At 38.4% G+C, this 25,420-nt stretch overlaps 2 protein-coding genes and 1 pseudogene across 2 annotated transcripts in view; 1 reads left to right on the top strand and 2 right to left on the bottom strand.

Annotated features, from left to right (window-relative positions):
* The window catches only part of PPWD1 (peptidylprolyl isomerase domain and WD repeat containing 1), a 36,295-nt gene extending 30,976 nt beyond the window's left edge, over positions 1 to 5,319 (bottom strand). The window contains exons 1-2 of the mRNA XM_006899381.1: positions 5,130 to 5,319; positions 1,163 to 1,265 (exon numbers count right to left, since the gene is read on the bottom strand). Coding sequence (XP_006899443.1) covers positions 1,163 to 1,265; positions 5,130 to 5,319 — 293 coding nt within the window. The remainder of the gene's footprint in view (positions 1 to 1,162; positions 1,266 to 5,129) is intronic.
* A 6,228-nt stretch (positions 5,320 to 11,547) lies between these two features.
* LOC102847551 lies at positions 11,548 to 12,346 on the bottom strand (annotated as a pseudogene).
* A 155-nt stretch (positions 12,347 to 12,501) lies between these two features.
* Positions 12,502 to 25,420, top strand: part of CENPK (centromere protein K) — a 37,970-nt gene continuing 25,051 nt past the window's right edge. The window contains exons 1-3 of the mRNA XM_006899366.1: positions 12,502 to 12,618; positions 17,018 to 17,074; positions 18,529 to 18,601. Coding sequence (XP_006899428.1) covers positions 12,502 to 12,618; positions 17,018 to 17,074; positions 18,529 to 18,601 — 247 coding nt within the window. The remainder of the gene's footprint in view (positions 12,619 to 17,017; positions 17,075 to 18,528; positions 18,602 to 25,420) is intronic.

The following is a 25,420-nucleotide window of genomic DNA, read 5'->3' as shown; positions in this document are numbered from 1 at the left end:
TTTGTTGTTTGATACAGGAAAGTATATCATATTGTTCTTAAATATAAATGTGCCCATATAAATAAGCGCACACATGTATAAGAGATGGAAATGACATTATGCAAAAAGTTCAGAATGCCTACGCACACCACATATAATCTTTTGACACTTAAAAAAATTAACTTTGACTTAACTCACCATCATTCAAAAGCCTGAAAATGCTACTTTCAATTATATTTGTAAAATAAAGGCATAAACCAGGGTCAACAAGTAATGGATTATTAAATTAGGTAGTACTCAGTAACTGGAAAAGAACTAAAACTGTTATGTGCTTGGGGGCAGTTTGCAGACAGGTCTAAGAGTGAGAGTTTCTTGCCACCCACATATATCCAGATATAATATACCAGAGATGGGTGAAGGGTTGGGGGTGTGTGGTTGTTATAGCCTGAGCATGGGCTGTTCCTACAGCATATAGAGGCTGCTGTCCATATGCACTTGGTTTCAGAGGTACCTGCCCATGTAAATTCAGACAATAGGATAATGTAGGTACAGGCATGCACTGCCCTGGCTGTGGACATCCACCCTTCATAAATAGCCCTACTGCAACAGCTAGATGATAGGGCTGCATTCTGCCAGGCTCACCCTTCTCAGTGGTCTTGCTGCCACAGGGTTCAAAGACACATGCCCCACCTAGGTTGAGGCTAGTCACCATGGTGAGGTCTGCTTCCAGGGTAGAAAAAGTGATTTATTTTTGCATTGGAGAAACTGTCTGCAGAGTAGAAGGAAACCTGATTGAAGAGGTGTTCCTTTAGAAACTCAAGTCCACTGCTGAGAAGCAAGCCTACAAGTCACCAGGCTCTAAGATGACAATTTAACATTATATACATTGGACAAAAAAGAGGAAAAAATAGACTTGACATCACCAACACAAAACACTTATATAAAGAACTTGTGATAATGCTGCATGGTAAGAGGGGAAGGTGTTTTCCCATGGCATTAAAAGTGTAAATTACATAAAAATAAGGTGATTCTTTTTCCCTTTTGACTTAAATTATCAAAGTCTATGGAACTAAACAGATTTCCACAATATTCTAAAGTAATTTCTAAAAATCCACCTTACCATTCAGATATTAAGGAAATAAATTTCTCAGAAAGACATTTTAAAGGGTAAGATAAGACTTACTTGGTGCAGACCACATGGGTAATAACATCTCTATGCATGTAACTGCGCTCATACATGGATGCACTGGGAAGATTGTCAAGATAAACTCTTTCAAACTCTAGAACTGAAGAAAAGAGTAAAGAATAATTTTATTTTTATGATAAGTGGAACTAAACAAATAATTTAAAATTTTCTAAAGTCTATGTGGTGTTTCCTTATGATGCAGGACGGGGCAGGGGTTCAGATCTACTGTTCATAGGGTTGCTATGAAATATACTCAACGGCATGCAACTGCAACAACTTTTGATTTTTAAAAATTTAATTGCTCTCAATTCATACATAATGAAAAGCATTCTGTACTTCCTAAGCTGCAATGTTCGTTTTCCTAAAATACTGAAGAGCACTATTATTTAGTCATCAAGACAGCTTCTCTCGCAGATACTAACCAGATGCATAACTTTTTCCAAGATTTAAGAACTATCTGGCTTCATATGAGTCTCAACAAAATCTTGACATTATATGTCTGCTAAGTAATCCACACTGGACAAGTAAAAGTTTATCATGATGAATAATTTCATATTCTTATTTCTCTACTGCAGACTGAAAGTTGACAACATGATCTTTTCACCCTCTCCTGAAGTTAGATGTGACCGTGTGCCTAAATTCAGGTCAATGAAATCAAAGTAGTACTATGTGATAGCCAAGATAAATTCATTGCCATCAAGTTGGAACCTTGGTCAGCTCATAGCTGACCCTTTACTGGATTTCCAAGGCTGTAAATCATAAAGGAGAATGTCCATCTTTCTCCTTAGAGCTGCTGGTAGATTTGAACCACTCTAGCTTTTTGTTCAATTACTTTCATCATTCTGGGAAGAGTGGAGGGTCAGAGAAAGACAGTAAGCCCTTCAACTTGATGGATTCCTAATGACTTTTAACAATAGGTGGGCTAGAGCATATTAGAGGAAGTGAGGATGACACAACATAGAGCCAGGTTCAGGTTTATTGTTTAGAAGGTTGCTATTAGTTGTAGTCAACTTGATGGCATCTAACAACAAAAAGATGGTCACTTTTCTCCTCTTCTCAATCCTCTATCTGGAAGTCGAGGAAGAAGACGGTTATATCCTACTGATGTTAGGACAGAAATTGGAAAAGTAACCAGGATTCCATTGACTTTGGAGTCTATCAATCCTGGCCTGCCTACCTTGTGACTTCTTTTACAAATGTGAAACACATACTTCTAGCTCTTCAAGGTCAGTATCATTTTGAGTTTTTCTGTTTTTATAACTAAATTTAGTTTCGTCTGATAGATACATATTCCTTTTGCTATTTGTTGTTAACTTACTGAACAAATGTTTATTCAGAGTGCTCTGGTGGTGTAGTCTATAGGAAGTTGCTCTGCTAATCCTGAGGCCACACCTCTATGGCATTTCAAATCCACCAGTCGCTCTACAGAAGAGAGATAGGTAATCTCTTTCCTTGAACCCACTGGAGGGTCAGTTAAGAGCCTGTTCTGACTCAATGGCAATGAGTTTTCGATTTATTGAGAACCAAATAGATTCCTGAAACTATGACACCAAGGAAAAAAAGACATCTTTCCATTCTTAAAATAGTTTATATGCTGTTCTGAAAATGTTAAAGGAAAAAAATCAACCCATTATCCAAACTTCATGCTAAAGAGAATGGCTATTTCTAGAAAACTAAGGATATTAAACCTACATTCTTTTAAACAAAGTTTTCAATAATCTTTTAATGTTGTTAAGTGCCATCGAGTCGTAGACAACTCATAGTGACCCTATGAATGAAAGACGTGAACATTTGTATAACTTTCATCATTTCTTCAAGTTCATAGTTTCGAGAGGCAAGCTATTTCGGAAGTGGATGCCACTCCTGCTTCCAAGTTTGTTTTAATCGGGGAGCTCCACCAAACACTGTCCACCATGGGTAACCATTATTGCATTTGACACATCAGTGTCACAGTGTTTAGCATCACAGTAACCAAGAGTTATCTCTGTATAGCAAATGGACAGACCAGTGCTATACCACTGAGAAGAATGTTTGACCAAAAACAATTAAAAACCTGTCTGAGGGCCACAGTTTAAAAACACCCACCTTCGGCTTGGTAGCATCACTTTTTTCCACTTTTAAATTACTATTTTCCCCCATTCTCAAATTTTTCTTCAAATGGAACACACTGGCTTGCTTAGAAAAAATTTGGACATTTGACTAAATGTATTTTCATACATTATGAGTTCCATCTTTCTTTTAATTATATTAAGTTTATGGAATCTCTTAACAGTAATATTAGAACTTTGATATTTAGATTTTTCATTTTTTTCCAAATGAGCACCATAAAGATACACAAATACTCAAGTGCAATGAAATAGTTAAATATCAACATAAATATTCATTAAAAAAATTCTTAACAAGCACCTGTAACATGAAAACTACTTAGAAAACAATGGAGAAAAAAACTGGTATGTTTCTTGTCTGCAAGATACTAACATATTTCAAAACAGTGAGAAACATTAATCAATCACATGGAAAAATATACAACTACTAACTGGCAAATGCAATGAAAAAAAACCCCAAATATTTAACATGAATACTTGTTAGTAAAAGAACTAATGTATTTTAAAGATGTCAGTGTAAAATATTAAAAAAAGTATCTTCTTCAAAGTTTTTATAAAATTTTAAATTTATAAATTAAGCATAATAATTACTTCAAAGTTATGATCACAGTGCCTAAGAATTACAGCTTATACTGGAAAAGTCATAGGATCCTAGGAGGCATTGACAGCTAAGTTGCACACTAAGAGTTGAAAATATATGTGTGTGTGTGTGTGTGTGTGTGTGTGTGAAATTACTCCAAGAAAAGACACTATGACACTTGAGCAGGGATTCAGAAAAAAAAAGAACATGTCCTATTTTTGCCTAAGCAGTTTAATATGGCTGGAGCATAGAATAAGGATGGAAAGGTTAAGAGAGCAGAGAAATGGAAGATGTGGCTGGGAAGGAAGGAGATCAGATCATAAAGGCACTTGCAAGTCACGTCATGTCATGCGAGGGAGTTTGGACTGTACTATGAAAAAGCATTTAAAAAATTTTTAAGTAGAAGAGAGTTATAATGTAAGATTTATGCTTTAATGGTCTTAAAAAGATAATTTAACCTATTCTTTTCCATCTTTCACTGGTCAAAATTTATATTATTTTAGCGGCAACACGTCTTGGTCTTGTAGTATTTAATAAATATTGTGGGAAAATCGCAGACCTGTGCTTTTAAATGAATAAACCTGTAATCCAAGAAATTAAATCAATCTTCCCTAGGTCAGAAAATACAAATGTGGAAGGAAACTTAAAATCTTGAAGTACAGGTTCTAAATAGCTGCTGTGCTCCATTTCCACCCAACACTAACAGCATTCAGAATGAGACTCCACATAAAGTCTTATGTAGACCACCAAGACTTTTTATAATCTTCAAAATAGAGTTAAATTCCAACCTCTGATGGCTGCTATCAAATGTTAACATATACTAAAAAAAAAATCAGTGATGGCAAATGCTAATATAAAAAAGGCGATTTACCAAACCCACATCACTCCACAAATTGTATGTTGTATTGTCAGGTGCAGTCATAGGGACCCCATATCTGAACCCCGCCCAATATAGTACGTAAAATGTACATAAACTATACAAGTTTCCAGAATGCAGCATACATTTTCAGGAAGACATTATATATGAATATATGGGATTTTAATTGAACGAAATTGTTTCTTAAACATAAGAGTTATGTCTTGTTTTACATTTTGGAAACGAGCATTTACTTTACATTTTGGAAACGTGCAAGTACAGAACGTCTGAAGAAAGAGACCTTTTATCCTGACGCCTCAATATCCCACAACGCTTTGGTTTTTTTTTTTTTTACTTTAGCTAAAAATCCAACAGTCTGAGGTCTTGGCATTACAACTTTCTGAGTTCTATCTCTGCAGCTACCTTTCCTTTTCTTGGCCAGTGTTGCCTCCACAGGTAAAGGCCCAACCCAGCGTTCTTCATTCTCTTCATCGTTCTCTTGGGCCACAGACACTGCCAATTCCCTTTCACTGAGTTCTGATCTTTCCGGTTCCTCCAAGTCCCGGCGCTTTCGCCTCTTCAGCTGTAAATCGCCCCCACCTCCCGCCGCCATGTCTGAGTCGTCAGGAGAGGCGCGACGGTGGCCGCTGAGCTACCAATGTCAAAGTTGCGGCGCAGTCTATGCGTCAGCGGCCCCGTGAGTTTCGGATTGGCTAAAGCAGATCGCGGTTGACCCAATCAGCAAGCAGCGCGCGCAGAAGCGCTGGGCTGTGCACCTCTAACCCTGAGCTGAGCTAGGTGGGATCCTTGTGTCTGTCACGGTAAGAAATGGACGGGGGAGACTGTGGTCATGGTTAAAATTTACAGTCGGGACTGGCGGTCCACAGAATATGAATTTCTAGCTCTGAGAGTTGGACCTTTATCGCGGGAGAACGGTGGATACACAACATCTAGCCAAACTTTGAATCTCAGTCTTACCGAACTCAGGTGTTAATTCCGACTCCAGAATCCTACTTGTTATGGGAGACTTTGTTGTTGTTTTGTGTCCTTGAGTAGAATACGACACATGACAATCCAGTGCACAATAGCTCTGAATCGTACCCTATCCTTAGCCACACCTACCCCCGTTTGCCATCACAGATGAACAGAGCACAACTGTTATCCTCACAGCCCGTTGCTGCAGGCCCTGTGTCAACACACCTGGTTGACGGTCTTCCACTCTTTCGTCGTCCCTCCTCTATTCCAAGTATGATGTCCCTCTTCAAGGAATAGCCCCTCCTAGCAAAATGCCCTATGTATATGAGGTCAAGCTTAGCCATCCTTGTCTCCAGGGAGCAATCTGGCTGCACCTTCTCCAATAAAGCTTTTTGTTCTTTTGGCAGTCCGTGGGATCTTCAGCACCAAAGGACTGGCTTTCATGAGGGAGTCTCATCAAATATTTCTTCTCTCTTGAGTTTTTAAATTATGGAACCCTTGGTGAAGAAGAATGGGTACTTGTTTCCAGAGGGAAGACCTCGAGGTTTAATCCAGCTGGCCCACAAGTCATTCACCCTTCTGTCTTCATGCTGATGAGTTTCATCTCATAAGTTTTAACCTTCACTTGTGCTCTTTTCTCAATGTAGCTTCAGTTTGAACTTTCACATGAGTAACTGATCGTCTGTTCCACAATCAGCACCTAGCCTAATTTTCACAACTGATAGTTCTTTCCACAGATGCAATCAATCTGATTCTTGTGTAGTCCGTAAGGTCAAGTCCTTGTGTATAGTTTTTTAATAAAAGGTATTTGCAGTGAATACCATTTGCGTTTTTATAAAAGGTATTTGCAATGAATAAATCATTGTACATAATTCTGTCATCCTGTTTTCATCTTCATTTCTGTCACCAAGCCTGTTACTTTCCGACTACTGGTACTACTTCCTTGTTTCCAATACTTGCATCCAAGTCACCAAATAGTAATGAATCTTGGTTGCATGAGTGAATTATTTCAGACTACAAAGTTTGATAGAAATCTATTTTCGCCTCTTTGGCTTCAGGTGTTGGTACATGCATTTGAAAGACAGTGGTATTAATAGGTCTTCCTTGCAAGTGTATAGTAGATGCTGTGGATCTAGAAAAATTACTGCTCATGTTATATGGATCTTGTCATATTATGGCTGATGTTATATGGATATTTTCATATAAAGAGTACCAGAAGGATGTCTGTTTTGTTTTATTGCCTAAGCAAAGGCTTTTGACTATGTAGATCACAACAAATTGTTGTTAACATTGAGAAGAATGGAAATTCTACAACCCAAACCTAGGCCAAGAAGCTGTTCTCCAAGCAGAGTAAAGAAACGCTACATGATTCAGGATCAAGAAAGGAGTGTGTCAGGGATATATCCTTTTGAACCGATCATTCAGGAAGCTGGACTTTATGGAAAAAGTGTGAGACGTCAGGATTGGAGGAAGATTTATCACAACCTGCATAATGCTGATGATGCAACCTTGTTTGCTGAAACTGAGGAGGACTTGAAGCATTTACTACAGAAGGTCAAAGTCTACAGTCTTTGGTATGGATTGTATCTTAACATGAAGAATTCAAAAGTCCTCACAACCAGGCCAAAAGGCAGCTTCATGATAGATGTAGAGAATATTGAAGATGTTAATGATTTCATCTTACTCAGCTCCACAATTAACACTCTTGGCACCAGCAGTCAGGAAATCAAAAGATGAGTTGTATTAGGAAAATCTGCAGACAGGGACCTCTCCAGAGTGCCAAGGAGCAATGATGTCAATCTAGAGACCAAGATGCATCTGATCTGATCCAGACCCTGGCCTTCTCAATCACTCATTATGCATCTGAGAGATAGATAATAGCTATGGATAACAGAAGAAAAATCGAAAAAGAAGGGGGGGGGAAAGCCTTTGAATTGTGGTGCTGGGTACGAATATTGAGCATATCATGAGAGGGTGAAATCAGGTTGCTCCTTAGACATAAGAATTTTGAAGTTCTGTTTCACATACTTTGGGCATGTTGCCAGGAAGGGCCAGTTACTTGGAGAAGGATGTCATGTTTGGAAATGTAGGAGGTTACAGAGGAGAAAAAGACTCCGGATGAGATGGATGGACTCAGTGATTGTAGCAATGGGGGCAGGTGTGTCAGAGCCAATGCGGCTGGCTCAGGATAGGGTAAGGTTCAGAACCATTATTCATTGAGTTGCTATGAATCATAGTTGACTTAACTATGCAAAACAATATTTAGAACAGTATCTATTTGAACAAAAAATTATAGAAAATAAAAATATTTCCTTATTTATATCTTCTTCAATGCCATTTCTATTAGCTAAAGTGTCCCTTTGGAGAAGGGTTAACATGCTAGGTTTCTGACTTAAAGATTGCAAGTTTTGAGTCCACCTAGAAATCTATGAAGAAATATCTGGTGGTTCTGAAAAATCAGCCAGTCAAAACCCTAAGAAGTGCCATTCTACAACGACACACAGGGAATGAACATGATTCAGAGTTGAGGGCATCTGGTTGGTTTGTTTGGTTTGTTAAAATAAAATAATATACGTTATTTACATTACAGTTCATTCTTTGTATTGTACAGGCCAGAGATTTTTGCAAGTGCATTTTGTCATGTGTATGCTACTACAGTACCATTAGCATTAATTATCATTTTACTGCTTTGAAAATGTGTTTTGCACATGTTTTAGAAAATGAATCACCATTGAGCAGAGAGTAGGGAAGGAGGAAATCACTTGGATGACAGGGTTTGATTGGTAGACAAGAGTGGGTGAAAGAATTGGGAAAGACGCATGGGGGCTTGAAAAGATGGAGCAGTAGTAGCATAGCTCAATGGTGATTCATTTTCTAAAACAATGCATATGAAAGATCCTATAAAACATAATATGCATGAAGAAATGTGTCAAACACTGTACATGAATGAAACACAATGTTTACAAATTTTGTATGCAAACTAATATAAAATTTAAAATATCTGGTTGTACCTAAGATAAAAATATTGTGCATTAAAAAACCAAAACACTAACGTAGTAATAATCAAACTCATTGTCAAGGCGGAACTGATGATTGCTGACTGTTGAGCAGGTTTAGAGATGTAAATCAAAGAGAAGAGATTGCCCATTTTTCTCCCTCTGAGCAGCTGGTGGCTTGGAACTACTTGACCATGGGCTGTCAATGCAACTTCTTACCCACTATGCCACCAGATCTCCCCTCTTTTTTTCTAGAGCATGTATATAAATAATTTGAAATAGTATAGAATGTGTGCGTAGGTGTTATATATGTATTTTTGGTTTATCATCCATGCACCTTAACTAGAAAAAGAATATTCAAACTCCAGAGTAGGATTTTGGATGGTTGGGTTTTTTTTTGTTTATTTGTTTGTTTGGGGTTCCCCCCCCTTTTTTACTTACATTAAATACATTGGTAAATCAGCAGTTGCATTCTGTTACCACAATTGTTATGTTGGGAGAGGGAAAAAGGGGGGACAAAAAGGCAAATGCTTTCTTAGAAGAAAAAAAATACCATCCAAAAAGATACCCCCCTTAAAAAAAATTAAAAAAAAATCAGAAAAATGAACAGCTCGAAAATAAAAACCTAAGATCCCCAAGCCCAACAGAGCTTGAAAGTAAAGGAGCTTTTAGGAAGTAGAGAGATGGCAGCATATAGGCCCAGAAGCTAAAGCCGATCCTGTTACTAATGGTAGGAGGGCAGAGAAGAGGGGAGAAAAAGCCAGAGGAAATGGATTCCCAGTCCCAAGGCAATGAAGTATCTATACTCCTGCTCCATGGAGAAAGGTGGGCAGAAAAGAACTTCAGTTTCTTTTGAAGAAATAAAATTTAAGAAAGTCATCCTAGTTCCTCCACTTTGGGGGCTAGTAGATGCTGGGGGAAAAGGAGGAAAATACATGTTTCAGGGCCATGGGAACTAAGGCTGCCCCTGGAAAAGGAGAGGAATTGAGGCCTAAGTGGAAGAACCTAAGCTGGGTCCTTCAAAATCTCAGCTTCATGGATTTCTCAGCTGCTCTGGGATAGAAGGCAGTCTGAAAGCCAAAAAGGCAGACAATCCTAGGTTATTTTGATAATCCCATCTATCTTCTTCTAATCTTAGAGCTAGGATCAAAAAAGTAGGAGCCTAAAGTTCTCTCTTGCCTTGATGGCTTCTCACAGATGTTCTAAACACACCTGATGAGGGATATGAAGAGATGCTAGAGATCTAAAAAGGATCAAAGTCCTCTGATGGTGTAAGACAGTTGTGAGGTACCTTTCAGTGCTAGTTATTGCCTGTCCACAGGAATGGGTGGTATAATATAAGGGGGCCACAAGAAGACCTCTGTGATATTAGCCCCTGTGGTACAAGGATGCATAAGGGGTAGGGATGGGGATAGGATGGAAGGACTAAACTGAAGATATTTACGAAGGAGAAAAGTAATAGGGTCTGATGAGAAGTAGGGTATAGAAGAGACTGTTCAGTGGGAAGTAAAAAAGACATGGTATGCATATCAGATTGAATGTGAACCCTAGAAAGAGAGAAAACTCTTCCCTCTGACCTGGCCCTTCTTCACTTTCCTTCTTTAGCCTATGCTATGAGGAGTATGCTGAGACTTCTCCTCAGTTGCTTAGTTAATTCTCTAAGAAAGGCAAATCTCCATGTAAGAGCTAGGTGGGCTAGACTACAGGTTAAGAGTAAGAGTTAGATGAGGTTGGGCATAAACACTGTTCTCTACAGCCCTTCCCAAAACTTCATATTTAATGGGAGGGGAAAAAAAGGTGTAAGAGTGAATAAATTAATCAAAGTCCCCATAAAATAAGTATCCCAACTGAAATACCATAATTAAAGTGCAAACTGCAGGGGGGTATGCTGGCAAGGCCCATTTAAAGGCCAGAGGGGGGAAAATACATCTGTATAAATCAGAGAATGGGTATCAGAAACTGGCCCCTCCTCCAATCAGATCATAGCAGAGCCAAAGATGCGGACCAATCAGATCATAGCAGAGCCAAAGATGCAGGGAACCAGTGAAGATTCTTTGGAGGACTTTGGGATCTAATCCCCATTAAGGGAAAGAAGCTAATTAAGAGCCTGGGTGAAGGGAAATCAGGCCTCAAAAGAGTTCTAGAGCCACAGCAGACACTGCACCTCCATCTCTACCCATTTAACTAGTTCAACACAACTCCCGCCTGGTGTTAGAAAGCTTCCCTTCCCATTCTTATTTCTTGCTAGAAACACCCTCCACAAGGCCAACTCATGGATAATGCAGTGTTTTCAAATTTGAGAAACTCCAAACAAATAAAAAACGAAAGGAAATGTTTCCTTACTCCCTCCTGCTGTGAGCCTTACTCTTCCCCAAGGTCCTTAATGTGACTGAACTAGCAACTTCCTTCCTCTGTTCCTAAGTTCACCACCTTCTCCATTCTGGGGAAGAGGAGAAGAAGGGAATCAAGAACAGGGACTGGCCAAAGCAGATGGGGGAAGGAGGGAAGGGAGAGGAGACAAAAGTGTTTTTTTGAAAAATGGAAATACTGGGGATGAAGAAGAAAAATAAGTAGGTCACTGTTTTACACCTATAATATAAAGTGAAGAAAGTTTTGTTTTGGAAGTTAAGTACCGGGGGAATCTGACCCCCAAACCCCAGAGTAGGGGATAGGAGGCCACTGGCCAACACCTGCCTGATGTTGGTTGCTGAAGTGTTAAAAAGTGCAATGACATAGATGTCAGGAGGCAGCCCTTGGGAGCCAGGGCTCAGTGTGCTGTTACTGTAGGGGCTATGTTCTAAGAGGTGGGGATGGAGGTTATTTCTTAGCTCTCATGCTAGCTCCATACTTGTTTGCTACTAGCCACCCCCTCAATTGCTACATTACTGGCTCTTGTTCTGCTGAGACTGCTCATGGAGATCCACACCCTTGCTTCGGCCTGCTGCACCTCCCATATTCTGGAGTTCACTCTTTGGCAACTTCTTAGCTATTGCCAGGAAGATACCATTCACGTTCATAGCTGTCTTGGCTGAAGTCTACATAAACAATAAGCTGTTGTTATCTGCATATGCTTGGGCCTCTTCGTACTCCACCATGCGCTTGTTGGCCAGGTCAGCTTTGTTTCGTGCCAGGGCAATAACAATACTAGGACTGGCCTGTCGTTGTAGTTCCTTCATCCATGTCTTCGCCTGGGCAGAAGTTTCCTGATTGGTAATGTCATAAACCACAATTGCTGCTTGGGCCCCCCTGTAGTACATATGTAGTACAAACATGGTATCGCTCCTGCCCAGCTATGTCCCAGATTTCAAACTTGACTGTTTTATCCTCTAGACAAACAGACTGGGTAAGGAAGGCCGCTCCAATGGTACTCTCCTGGTACTCATGGAACTGCCCTTTGACAAAACGTAATACCAAGCTAGACTTCCCCATTGCAGATTCTCCCAGTAGGACCAACTTGAACTGGCATATTTTGCTGGCCTGAGGCTGTCCATTGGGCCTGGCTGTGCTTCTGCTAGTCATGGCCAGGTGTTAGTAGAGTGAGGAAGGGTAGAGGGAAGGGGATGTCACAAAGCAGCAGAAAGGGGAAAGGGGAGGGGAGGGGGATTTTCCAGATTTCAATAGTCCTGGGGCTTCATCTCCCCCGTCGGGTCCACGCCTGTGTCCAACAGACAAACACCTCTGTTTGGTCTTTTTTTTTTTAAGTCTCTTTCAATCACTGCTGTATCTCTAGCACCTAACAGTTAATAGTTGTTTAGTAAATATTGCTGAATGAATAAATCTTTTTGTTTTTCTTTTGTTATAAAGCTAAGAACAGTATAAAGTCCATGTCAATGAATCAACAAGATCTAGATCCAGGTAGTGTTACAGATGTGAGTGATGCTACAGATGCTGAAAAAGGACTTATTGAAGAATGTGAAGAAATATGGAAAGAAATGGAAGAAGTAAGTATCAAGAAATACAAGTAATAATTAATTAATACAATCTTTAAATCAATTTCACTGAAAATTAGACATAGGTAAGAAGTAATTTTGCTGGCTCCCAAGAACAATGATATGATAAATAGTTGTTAGTTTTAGATCTATACTAGGCTTTTATGCTATAAATCACATGGGAGGAGACTGTCCATCTTTCTTCATTGGAGCAGCTGGTGGATATGAATTGCTTGCTTTTGTGTTGACAGTGCAACTGTTGTTAGATACTGTCGAATGAGATACGACTCATAGTGACCCTATGAACAACAGATCTGAACCTTGTCCCTTCCTGTATCATCCTCATCATCTCTGACAAACTTGAGCTCATTGTTGCAGTCACTGTCATCTATCTCATCAATAGTCTTTCTCTCTTTCACTGACTTGCCACTTTTCCAAGCATGATGTCTTCCTCCAAGGAATAGTGACTTATAGCATAATGTCTAATGTATGTGAGATGCAGCTTTATCATCCATGTCTCCAGGTAGTGCTCTAGCTGTACCCTCCAAAACATATCTGTTAATTCTTGTGGCAGTCCATGGGATATTTAGCACTCTTCTTCAACACCACAGCTCAAAGACATCAATAATTATTCTGTCATCCTTATTCATTGTCCAGCTTTCCAGTGGTTGAAAAAACTATGGCCTGAATAAAGTACACCTTAGTCTTCAAACTGACATTATTGTTTCAGTATTTTGGAGAGATCCCTGACAGCAGATTTTCCCAACTCAGTGTGTCTTCTGATAACCTGACTCCTGGTACCAAAGTTGTTGATGTGTATCCAAGATAAAATAATTGATAACTTCAATCTTTCCTCCATCTATCATAATGTTGCTTTATCTATCCAATGGTGAGGATGTTTGTCTTCTTGCTGTTGAGGTGCAACCCATATTGAAGGCTTTCATCTTTAATCTTCTGCAGTGAGCATTTCAAGGCCTCCTCATCAGTAGGCCACCAGAACTTCCCTACTGGGACATTGCAATACTAGTGCTAGTAAGAACTAATGAAGTTTTTAATATTGTTAAGTGTGGAAAAGAATGAATTCAAGAGATATTAAGGAGAGAGGACCAAGAAGACTTCAAGTAATCTAATATAAAGTGGGCAAGAACAGTAAATGGTTTTAAGTTCCTATCTTGAGTAATTGGGTGGTTGGTGAGACAAATCCCTAAATTAGAAAATGTAGTAAGAACACATAAAATTTTAGCTGAAAGAATGAAATGATTTTAGAAAATATTGATTTGGAATTATATTTGCATTTTTTAGTTCATGAGATAGAACCACTTTTTTCACACTACAATGTTATTAGAAAATTATTCTACTTAAAATAGTGTCATGTCTGATATTTTGTACAGCCATTTTTTTTTTCATTTCTCTCTTTTAATAGGTATTTTTGGATTTTTTTTCTTTTGTGAGAAAAATTTGTATTTAGAATTAGCCAGCTGGACTCAGTTTAGATGATCCAAATTTTGTTGGCAACATCCAAAGCATCATAGTCAGGAGCAAGTCGAACATAGGCCTTCTTCTCTCCATCAGGCCTAATCAAAGTGTTGACCTTAGCCACATCAATGTCATAGAGCTTCTTTTCCGCTTGTTTTATTTGGTGCTTATTGGCCTTGACATCCACAATGAACACAAGTGTGTTGTTATCTTTTATCTTCTTCATGGCTGATTGAATGTTCAGGGGAAATTTGATGATGGCATAGTGGTCAAGCTTGTTTCTCCTGGGGATGCTCTTCTGGGATTATTTGGGCTGCTTTCGGAGTCTCAGCATCTTAGGCCGCCGAAGGTGGGTGACGTGCGGATCTTCTTTTTTTTTTTTTCACTGTGGATGCCCTTCAGGACTGCCTTCTTGGCCTTTAATGCCTTTGCGTTGGCTTCAGTTTTGTGAGGGGCAGGGGCTTCCTTCTTCAGTTTCGGCACCATCTTTGTAGAAAGCTCTTTTAATAGTTTTAACATAAATCCTCACTACTCTTTGTCTTTCATGCATTTTCAAGTTTGTTTGTATAATCTTTCTGCTTTTGTTATAATTTATTATAGACATTCAGATTTAGAAGTAAAATTTTATTGTAGAAAAAGAATACAGTAAACACAAGTACAGTTGAAATTATATTTGTACCTTTTAGCTGTAATCGTTATAAACAGTTTTGATTTTTTTAATGGGACTTAACAAAGCAATACCTTTTTTAAAAAAAAATTTTATTTATTTTTTTTTTACAGAGGTTTTGGATTTCCATTCATTCATTGCCGCAATTTTCTCCCTTCCCATCCCTCCCCACCAGCTCGCTTCCCCCTCCGAAGAGAGAAAAAAGAAAAAAAAAATTCCTTCATTAGTATACAATTCCCACGTCCCTTCCCTCCACCCCCCACCCCAATACACTTCTCTATGCAACCTTAATTCTGGATTCCTGTGCTAACCATAATACTCAAACATGTATCACTTCTAATCTGTTCTTTCCCTCATCTGTTTCAATACAATATACATAATTTATCCAGTTTTTTCTGTCATACCCTTTTAAAGGCTTTCCCCCCCCTCATGATTTTAACATCTGTTATTTTTCTAATATGGACCTTCCCCTCTTTATTTTCTTTTTTCTTCTCTTTCTTTCCTCCCATTTTTCCATTATCTAGTTCACCTGCTTGTTGCAGTGTTTGCTGCACAAGATCAGGGACTGTAGTCTTCAATATGAATTAAACTCAACATCAAGAAGATAAATATTCTCACCACTGGGCCAATTGGCAATACCATGATAAATGGAGAGGAGATTTAGGTTGTTAACAGTTACAGCTTGCTCAGCTCCACAATCAGTACTCTTTGCACCAGCATTCAGGAAATCAAAAGAGAAATCACATTGGGAGAATCTGCTGTCAGGGATCTCTTCAGAATTACTGAGAAGCCATGATGTCAATCTAGAGACTAAGGTGTGTCTGATCCAGGCCATGGTCTTTGCAATTACTTGCTATGCATCAGAGAGCTGGACAATGACGAAGGATGTCAGAATTTATTTGAGTAGAGTCCTGAACATGGACTGCCAAGAAAAAAAAATAGGTTTGTCTTGGAGAGGGCAAAACCAAGTTTCACCTTGGAGACTAGGATTTTGAAGCTCCGATTACATACTTTGGGCACATGGCCAGTAGGAACTGGTCCTTGGAGAAGGACATCATGTTTGGAAGGGTGGAGGGACAGCAAAGGACAGGAAGACCCCAAATGAGAATGTTGATACAGTAATTTCGCCAAGGTAATGAGGGTTGGCATGTTGGAATCAATTAGTGGCTCAGAATAGGGCAGGCTTCAAAGCTTTTGTACTTAGAATTGCTGTGAGTTGCAGGTGACTTGATGACACATAACAACAGTTCACCAGAACTGTTATTTTGGATTTTTTCCCCGTTATTTTTTAATACTGCATAGTCTGTTGTTAGGTGTGATCATGTTTACTGTGACTCATAGCAAACCTATGAGCAATGGATCTGAAGCTTGCCCTGTCTCATGCCATCCTCATCATCTTAGATACACTTGAGCCCATTGTTACAGTCATTGTGTCAATCTAAATCATTGGAGGTCTTCCTCTCTTTCGCTAACCCTCCACCTTTCCAAGCATGATGTCCTTTTCCAAGGACCAGCCCCTCCTAACAACATGCCTTAAATATGTGAGTCAAAGCTTCACAATCTTTGCCTCTAAGGATCACCCTAGTTGTGCATTCTCCAAGACATATTTATTTATTCTCTTGGCAGTCAAGAGGATATTCAGAATTCTTCACTAGCACTGTAACTAAAAGTCGTCAATTTTTTTTCTGTCATCCTTAGTCATTGTTCAACTTTCAAATGCATATCAAGTAATTGAAAATACCATGGCTTGCATCAGATACACCTTAGTCTTTAAACTGTCATCATTGTTCCATAACAAAAAATTTTTTCAATGCAATACATGTTTTGAGTTATTGAATGCTGGCACCAAGGGTGTTGATTGTGTCATGGTCTCTTCTAAATCTAACATGAATTTCTAATTGTTTCATACTCTATATATATTTTTTCATGTGGGGATCTTTTAGCCTGCTTTCCTGTTACTCTTGCTTAGAAAGTGAAGAATATAAGCAAATTCCTTTCTTATGTCAGAGAACCCTGGTTGTACAAGAGGTAAGTACTGAGCTGCCAATTCAACAAGTAATTCAGCAATTCGAACCCACCAGTTTTCATAGGAGCAAGATGTGGCAATCTGCTAATGATTTATCCTATGGAGCAGTTCTACTCTATCCTAAAGGGTTGCTATTAATAGGAATCAATGTATTTGCAATGAGTTTTATTACACTGACTGGTGTAAAATGGATGAGAAATTGTGGTTTATAATGTGTGACTTATTTTTCTTTTTAAATCAAGTATCAGAATAAATTTTCGCTTGTTGGAACCGATACACTTACTGATTCAAATGCTCAGGTATGAGTTCTTTCTTTTCTTCCCTCCTTAAAAATAGTGAAATTTGTTGTGTTTTTGAATAGAAGATATCCATCTGTCTTTTTCAAAGAATGACTGCTTTTGAAATACTTGTATGTTTTGTGAATGTGTGTGTACATGTGTGAGTGTTTGTGTGCTTTCAGGAAATATTTACAGAGCAATGGTTGAAAGTTTCAGATCTTGTTGGTATACTGACTCTGTAGTACTTCATTCTTCTTTTGATACTTTCTATCATTTCATTTTTACCTATGAATTGTTCATTGTTAGGATGTAAGACTTGAATTTTCCCTTCATTTCTTTCAGTTTGAGAGATGCTGATAATGCTCTTCTATTTTGGTTTTCTAAATCAGTAAGACTCATATAAAGGAAAGAGACAATGCTCTGAATATTTTTTTAGTGGATAAGCACTTTAATCTTATGGTCTTATCAATCAAGAAATTTATCACAAAGATTTAACAGTTATAAAAATAAGAATGACTGAAGTAATTTAATATAAAAAGCCCTGTCATCCTCATTAGTCTTTGAATAAAGGATGAAAAGTTTGCACATTGTTGTATAATGGTTTGAGCATGGCTGGCAGAAACAAAGGCTATCTATGTATTTGTTGCATAGCAACCAAATGTCTTGTGTATTAAACCTGAGTAGATAACGAGCAATGGTGTCTGTGTGTTTGGCCTGAGGAGAAGAGAAGATAGTGGTCAAGCATGCTGCTCTAAATGTGTGTTGCCTGGCTACCATCTTTGAGTGGGACACTGCTACTTGTTTGCCACTCAGGTTAAAAAAAAAAAAAACCAACCAACCAATCAATACCTGACATGAAAGAGATTTCACTGCTTTTCTTCCTTGGCCATGACTGAACTATTTTGAAGCTTTGAATAGAATTTGTTTTAGGTATGGTTCATAGAACCAATCTCATTTTATAATTACTTTCATATGTGTCTTTAAACTTATTTTTTTTGTTTCTCAACTAAAATCAGTTCTTCTGAAAAGATGTAGAGGACAAATGGAACATCTTTAATGCAAATTGGTCTGACATATGTCAACAATAAGTACCATCTCAAGAGGGTTTTTTTGCTTTAAGAAATATTTAGAAACTAAACTTAATGTACTTGAGTTCTTTTCCAGTAATTGTTAAATGTCCTAAAAGAAAATATGTATAATTGGTGGAATGAAAAACAAATTTGTTCCATATGTTTCCATTCAAATAAAAGTAAAATGTAAAAAATATTAAATGACTGTTAAAGCAGAATTTATAACTTTTAAATTTTCTATTACACCACTACTGTAACGTCCATAATTTAAATTGGTATTGCCTTAGCTGATTGTTAGGAATTTCTATTAAAGTATTTAAAATGTAGACATTTTCAACTGTTAATAGACTTAAATACTCTATAAGGACTAATTTTTTTTTTAATTCTCTGATTCTTTCTTTGTAGCTATCATTATTAATTATGCAGACAAAATGTTTGACCGCTGAACTCAGTCATTGGCAGAAAGAAACTCCCAAAAGTAAGATTCTTATTTTCAGGTTTAAGTTTTTGTATGTAAATTAACAGGAAATAAATTTAGTGACAACAAGAAATATTTCAAGATTCATTTGTCCCCATTTTGTTGGTAATGTGGAGGTTTTCAATTTTTTTCTTTTATTTATGTTGTTTATTATTTCAGATAAAGATATCTATCAAACATTGCTTGATATTAAATATTACTATCAAGTCTTAATCAGGGAGACCTTATAATCATCCTCAGAGATACTGTCTCATGCTCAGTAGAAATTATAAATTCTTTCTTTAGTGAATGAATCTTATTTAGCAAAAGAAAATAGTTAATTTTAGACAATTATTGATAGAGGCGAATATAGATTTGTTTTTTTTTTTTACTTAAATAAAATTTTCATTATATACTGGTTTGCTTACAAAGTTCATATACATTGTTTTTCACACTGGGTCTTTCTCATTTCTTTTATCTAGCCCTCCTTTGACCCATCAAATTGTGTGACCCTAATATTAACCATTGCAGCCTTCCACTACCCATCCTCACTCCTCTGCACTCCCCTGGCCCCCAGAGCCTCATACATGTTCTACAAAAACGGTCTTACGCAGTTTTTGTCCTGTGCTGCAATCCCAAAGGTATACAGTTCAAATCCACCAGATACTCCATGGAAGAAGGATGGAAAATCTCCTCCTGTGCTATTAACTGCTTCTTAAAACCCACTGGAGGGACAGCTGTGTGTCATTTCTGACCCTACAGTACATAGCAACAACACCACATTGGCAAGAGAACTCTGAGGGCCTACTGATAAGAAACTGAATTGCTAACCTGAAGTCATAACATAACATATCAATGCATTGGTAGATTAATTGGTGCAATGACTGCAACAAGCTGACGTGTGTTAGAAATGAGAAGGATGGCATAGAACAGGACTAGGTTCAGATCTGTTATAGGGTCACTATGAGTCATATGTGACTTGAATGCATTGGTCAAAAAAAAAAATTAAAAAAAAATGCATTGCTCAAGTCTGCCGTCAGGGACTTCTCCAAAGTGCTGAAAAGCAATAAAGTCTCCTTGAAGACTATAGTGCACCCGACCCCAGCATTAGTCTTTTCAATTACTTGCTATGTAGCGGAAAGGTTGACAATGAATAAGGATGACAGAAGAATTGATGCCTTTGTGTTGTGATATTGGACAGTAGTGCTGAATATCCCATGGACTGCCAAAAGGACAAACAAATGTCTTGGAAAATATACAGCCAGAGTGCTCTTAGGAAATAAGGATAATGAAACTTTCTTTCACATTCTTTGAGTATGTAGTTAGGACAGACCAGTCCTTGGGAAAATAGAGAATACCATTCTTAGAAAGGTATAGAAAATACCCTCAAAAAGATAGATTGGCACAGTGACTATAACAGTGGGCTTAAGTATGTTCAGAGATGGTCAGGAGGATACAGGATAGAGTTCGGATCCATTGTTCTTAGGGTTGCTATGAGTAGTTGTTGACTCAATGGCACTTAACAATAACAAGTGACTTATGGCAAATGGTGTTTTCAAAAGTTCAGAGAGGTGTTGCCTTTGAGTTAGCAGCAAAACTCCTTACTGATTACTCATCATGAAAGTTCCCGTCACACCTACTAGGATGACTATTATTATTAAAAACAATGAAAGAAAGAATGTATGAAATGTTTGTAAATGTATAAATATGTATAAATGTATAAATAAGTTGAAATTCTTGTATATCACTGGTGGGAACATAGATGGTGTTAACTAACGTGGAAAACAGTTTGGCAGTTCCCAAAAAAGTTAAACACCATGATTCAGCAATTCCACTGTTAAATATATATCTACAAGATTTGAAATCATGGACAAAAATAAGTCTGAGTGCTATTGAAAGCAACATTGTTTACAATAGCCAATATGTGAAAACAAACCACTAACACTATGTGATATATACATATAATGGCACATTATTCAGCCTTAAAGAGAAATTCTGAAACATGCTAAAACATGGATGAAATGTGAAGACATCCTAAGCAAGATAAGTTAGACAAAAAGAAAAACAAGTATTAAATGGTCCTTCTTGTATGAAATACATAGACTAGACAAATATATAGAGATACTTGTCAGAGACTGAGATGGGGAAGATGGGGAGTTGTTGCTGAACAGGTATTATTTGTGAGGAAAAATTTTAGAAATAGATAAATGGTATGTGGTTGCACAACATTACAAATGTAACTCATGCTACTGAATTGTATACTAAAAAATTGTGAAAATGCACTAAATTGTTACAATAGGCTGCGTTACCCAATTTTTTACAATGGTTTCGATGATCAGGTGACTTAGTGGTAAGAAGTTGTGCTTCCTAACAAAGGCTTGAATTAGCCAGCTGCTGCACAGAAGGATAGATAATCTCTTCCCATACCATTTACTGCCTCTGAAAACCCACTGGAGGGTCTGGGGTCGGTTCTGACTCAGTGACACACAACAAGTTCCTATGAGGCAGGTTCTAAGTGTCCAAACTGCTGTACCATTCCATCATCTCTGCCATCACTTATTCCTCCTCCCTTAACTGTTCTGACTTCCATCTATCTATCTATCTCTTTGCATTCTGTGATTCCCTGGAAGGTTTCACAGAAACTCAGAAACTGTCACTGAAATAAGGATAATGTAGGCCAATGTACCTGGTCGTGGCACTGGTGAACAACAGACCACTAACCTGTAGACTGAGATTGGATTGTCGATTGTGGTCTGTTGACTGTCTGCTGTTGATGCAGCTAGATCAGGGTAGATGTAGTTCCCAAACAAACAAGCCTTGAGCTTTCATGAGAATTCCTTTATATAGGGTCTCAGCGCTATAAACTATACTTCAATATCTTTAATACAGTAATTAACTTATCTCTGAATGCAGTCTTAATCATAGACAAAGAGGCTGTTGTTAGGTATCATTGACTCATTTTATCTCTATGTGTCACAAAGTCAAACTGAACCTATAGCTTTGAGAAAGTAAATCACATGAGAGGAGATTTCCCATCTTTTTCATGAGTAGCAGGTGGTGGATTTTAACTGAATGCCTCTACATTGGCAGAGCAGCTCCTTATCGCTAAGCCACCAGAGTTCTCTCCTATTATACCAGCTCATAGGGACCCTGTGAACAACAATCAGACCTTGCCTGTGTCATCCTCATGATCTCCATCATAGTCAAGCCCAAGTTGTAGTCACTGTATCCATCTCTTTGAGGGTTTTACTCTCTTTCACTAACTTCCACTTTTCACAGCATGATGCCTTTTTCCAAGGACTAGTTTCCCACAATCATAAATACGTGTTCTGAGATTTCCTTTCCTCTCAATGTTATCCACAATTTATTATCCACGCAGTGAAACGCCTTTGCAATGTCAACAAAACAAACATTTTCATGGTATTCTCTGCTTTCAGCAAAGATCCATCTGACATCAACAATGATGTTTTTTTGTTCTTTGGACTCTTCTGAACCCAACTTAGTTTTGACAGTTCCCTGTTCAAGTACTGTTCCAGCAATTTTTAAATAATCTTCATTGTTGTTGTTGTTATGTGCCATCGAGTTGCAGAAGCCCTAAACACCATTCTATCCTGTGCCAACCTCGCTATCTCAAACACACTCATTCCTACCACCCCAACACAGAATCAGTCCATCTAATCAACAGTCTTCCTCTCCTGCGCCGTCCCTCCACTCTCCCAAACATGATGTCCCTTTCCAAGGATCTTGCAACATGTCCAAAGTATGTCAGTTGAAGCTTCAAAATCCTTGACTCCAGGGAACATTCTTCCTTCACCCTTTCCAGGACAAACCTGTTTGTTCTCGTAGCAGTCCATGGTATATTCAACACTCTTCTCCAGCACCACAACTCAAAGGCATCAATTCTATTTCTATCATCCTTATTCACTGTCCAACTCTCTGATGCATAGCACATAATTGCATAGACTATAGCCTGGATCAGGTGCACCTTAGTCTTCAGCCTGATGTTGTTGCTCTTCAGTACTCTTGAGAGGTCCCTCACAGCTGAGTTTCCTAATGTAATTCATCTCTTGATTTCCTGGCTGCTGTTACCAAGAGTGTTGACTGTGGAACCAAGCAAACTAAAACTGTTAACTATCTCAATCTCTTCACCATTCTGATGCTGCCAGTCGGCCCAGTTATGAGAATCTTTGTTTGAGCTTCAATCCATATTGAAGACTGTAGTCCTTGACCTTGTGCAGCAAGCGCTTCAGGTCCTCCTCAGTTTCAGCAAGCAGGGTTGTGTCATCCACATAACACAGGTTGTTGATGATTCTTCCACCAATCCTGATGCAACATTCCTCCTTGTACAGCCCAGCGTCTCGGATGATCTCTTCTGCTTACAGATTGAAAACATATGGAGACAAAATACATCCTTGATGGAACCCTTTCTTGATTTCTAACCATGTAGTATCTCCTTGCTCTATTCTGATGACTGCCTCTTGGTCCAACTATAGGTTTCCCATTAGCACAATCAAATGTTCTGGGATTCCCATTCTTCTCAGAGAGAGTCATAGCTTGCTGTAATCCACACAGTCATAAGCCTTTGCATAGTCAATGAAGCACAGATAGACATTCTTCTAGTATTCTCTGCTTTCTGCCAAGATCCATCCAGCATTACCTATGATATCCCTAGTACCATGACTTCTTCTAAATCCAGCTTGCATATCTGGCAGTTCTCTGTTGACATATTGCTCCAAATGTTTTTGGATAATTTTCAGCAGAATCTTGCTTGCATGTGATATTAATGATATTGTTCGATAATTTCCGCACTCTGTTGGCTTACCTTTCTTTGGAATGGGAACAAATATAGATCTTTTCCAGTCAGTTGGACAGCTGGCTGTCCTCCAGATTTCTTGGCCCAACTTAGTGAGCACATCCAGGGCAGCCTCTGTTTTGTGAAATAAATCAATTGGTATGCTGTCAACTCCTGGAGCTTTGTTTTTTGCCAATTCCTTCATAGCACCTTGAACTTCCTCCTTCATCACCATAGGTTCTTACTCATATGTTACTTCATGAAATTCCTCTGTGTCAGCCAATTCCTTCTGATACAGTGACTCTGTATACTCCTTTCATCTTCTTGTGATACTTCCTGGATCATTTAACATTCTACCCAAAGTATCCTAAGTCTTGCCACCCGTGGCTTGAATTTGTTTTTCAACTCCTTCAGCTTAAGGAATGCTGAGCGAGTTCAGCCCTTTTGATTTTCTGACTCCAACTCTGTGCACATTTCATCATAATATCATGCTTTGTTGTCCGAGCTACCTTTTGAAATTTTCTGTTCAGCTCCTTGATTTCTTCGTTTCTTCCTTTAGCTTTGGCTTCTCAGTGCTCTAATGCCGTACTCAGAGTCTCATCTGACATCCTTCTTGGTCTTTTCTTCTTCTTCAACCTTTGTAATGATCTTTTGCATTCTTCATGGACGATTTTCTTGATATCCTCCCAGAGCTCATTTGGTCTACGCTCATTTGTGCTCAAGGCCTCAAACCTGCTCCTGAGATGGTTTTGAAATTCGAGTGGGACAGACTTAGGGTCATATTTTGGTTCCTGTGGGCTTGATTTCATTTTCCTCAACTTCAGCTTGAACTTGCATATGAGTAGTGTTGGTGGTCTGCCCCACAATCAACACCTGGCCTGGTTTTCACTGCTGATATTGAGCTTCTCCAGCGAGCCTTTCACAAATGTAATTGATTTTATTCCTATGCATGCCATCAGGTGAAATCCATGTGTATAGGCTGTGTTTATGTTTCTTATAAAAGCTATTTGCAAAGAATAAATCATTGAATGTGCAGAACTCTGTCATTCTATCTCCAGCCTCATTTCTCTCACCGAGCCCATGTTTTCCAGCTACTGATCCCTGTTCCCAACTTTTGCATTCCAGTTGCCCATTATTAATGCATCTAGATTGCATGTTTTATCAATTTCTGACTCCAAAAGTTGGTGGAAATCTTCCATTTCCTTCTCTTTGGCTCTAGTGTTGGTGCATATATTTGAATAATAGTGGTATTCACTGGACTTCCTTATATGCATATGGGTATTATCCTGTCATTCACCACATTATATCTCAGGATGGATCTAGAAATGACTTTTTTAATTATGAAACCAATCCCATTTTTTCTTACCTTTTCATCCCCAGCATAGTAAATCATATGATCATCTGATTCAAAATGTCCCATGCCAAGCCATCTCTTTTCGCCAATACCTAATATGTCAATATTTATGCGTTCCATTTATTTCTTAACAATTTCCAATTTTCCTACATTCATGCTTCTCACATTCCACGTTCCAATCACTAGGGTCTGCTTACAGCTGTTCCTTCTCTGTATTTCCGTTTCTAAGATCTCAGTCTCAATTGCCATGTCTGCTAGTCCAAGTGATAGTCTAAGTGTGCTCTGTTGTACATAGGGATTTCAAAGGCCTGTCATTTCGGAAGTGGATGGCCAATTCTTCTTCCTAGTCTGCCTCATTTTTTAAAATATATATAATAGTATCTGACAGACGAGTATTTTACAGAAAAGAGCAGATGAAAGACATTTATCCAGTTAGAAAAATGACCAATAGATTCAATGTTGCTGCTCACCCTTGCTACATGCTTGTTTTGTTTTGTTTTTGGGTTTTTTTATCCACCCTTTTCATACTTCACCACCATCCCTTCCTACTTTTGCCTACACCATTCAACACCTGTCTCCCCTTGACCAGTCCTTGATGTGATGGCTTAAGTCTCCAGCCATCAGGATTTCTGTGATTCTGAACATATCATGCTGCTGTCAGTCTCTTATGCTGCAGCTAGTTGTTGTTGTTGTT

This window comes from Elephantulus edwardii, unplaced genomic scaffold, assembly GCF_000299155.1.
Source record: "Elephantulus edwardii isolate Elephantulus edwardi_28Jun2011 unplaced genomic scaffold, EleEdw1.0 scaffold00254, whole genome shotgun sequence".
Taxonomy (NCBI): domain Eukaryota; kingdom Metazoa; phylum Chordata; class Mammalia; order Macroscelidea; family Macroscelididae; genus Elephantulus; species Elephantulus edwardii.
The sequence above is the reverse complement of the archived record's forward strand: the minus strand, read 5'-3'. Positions and strand labels throughout refer to the sequence as shown.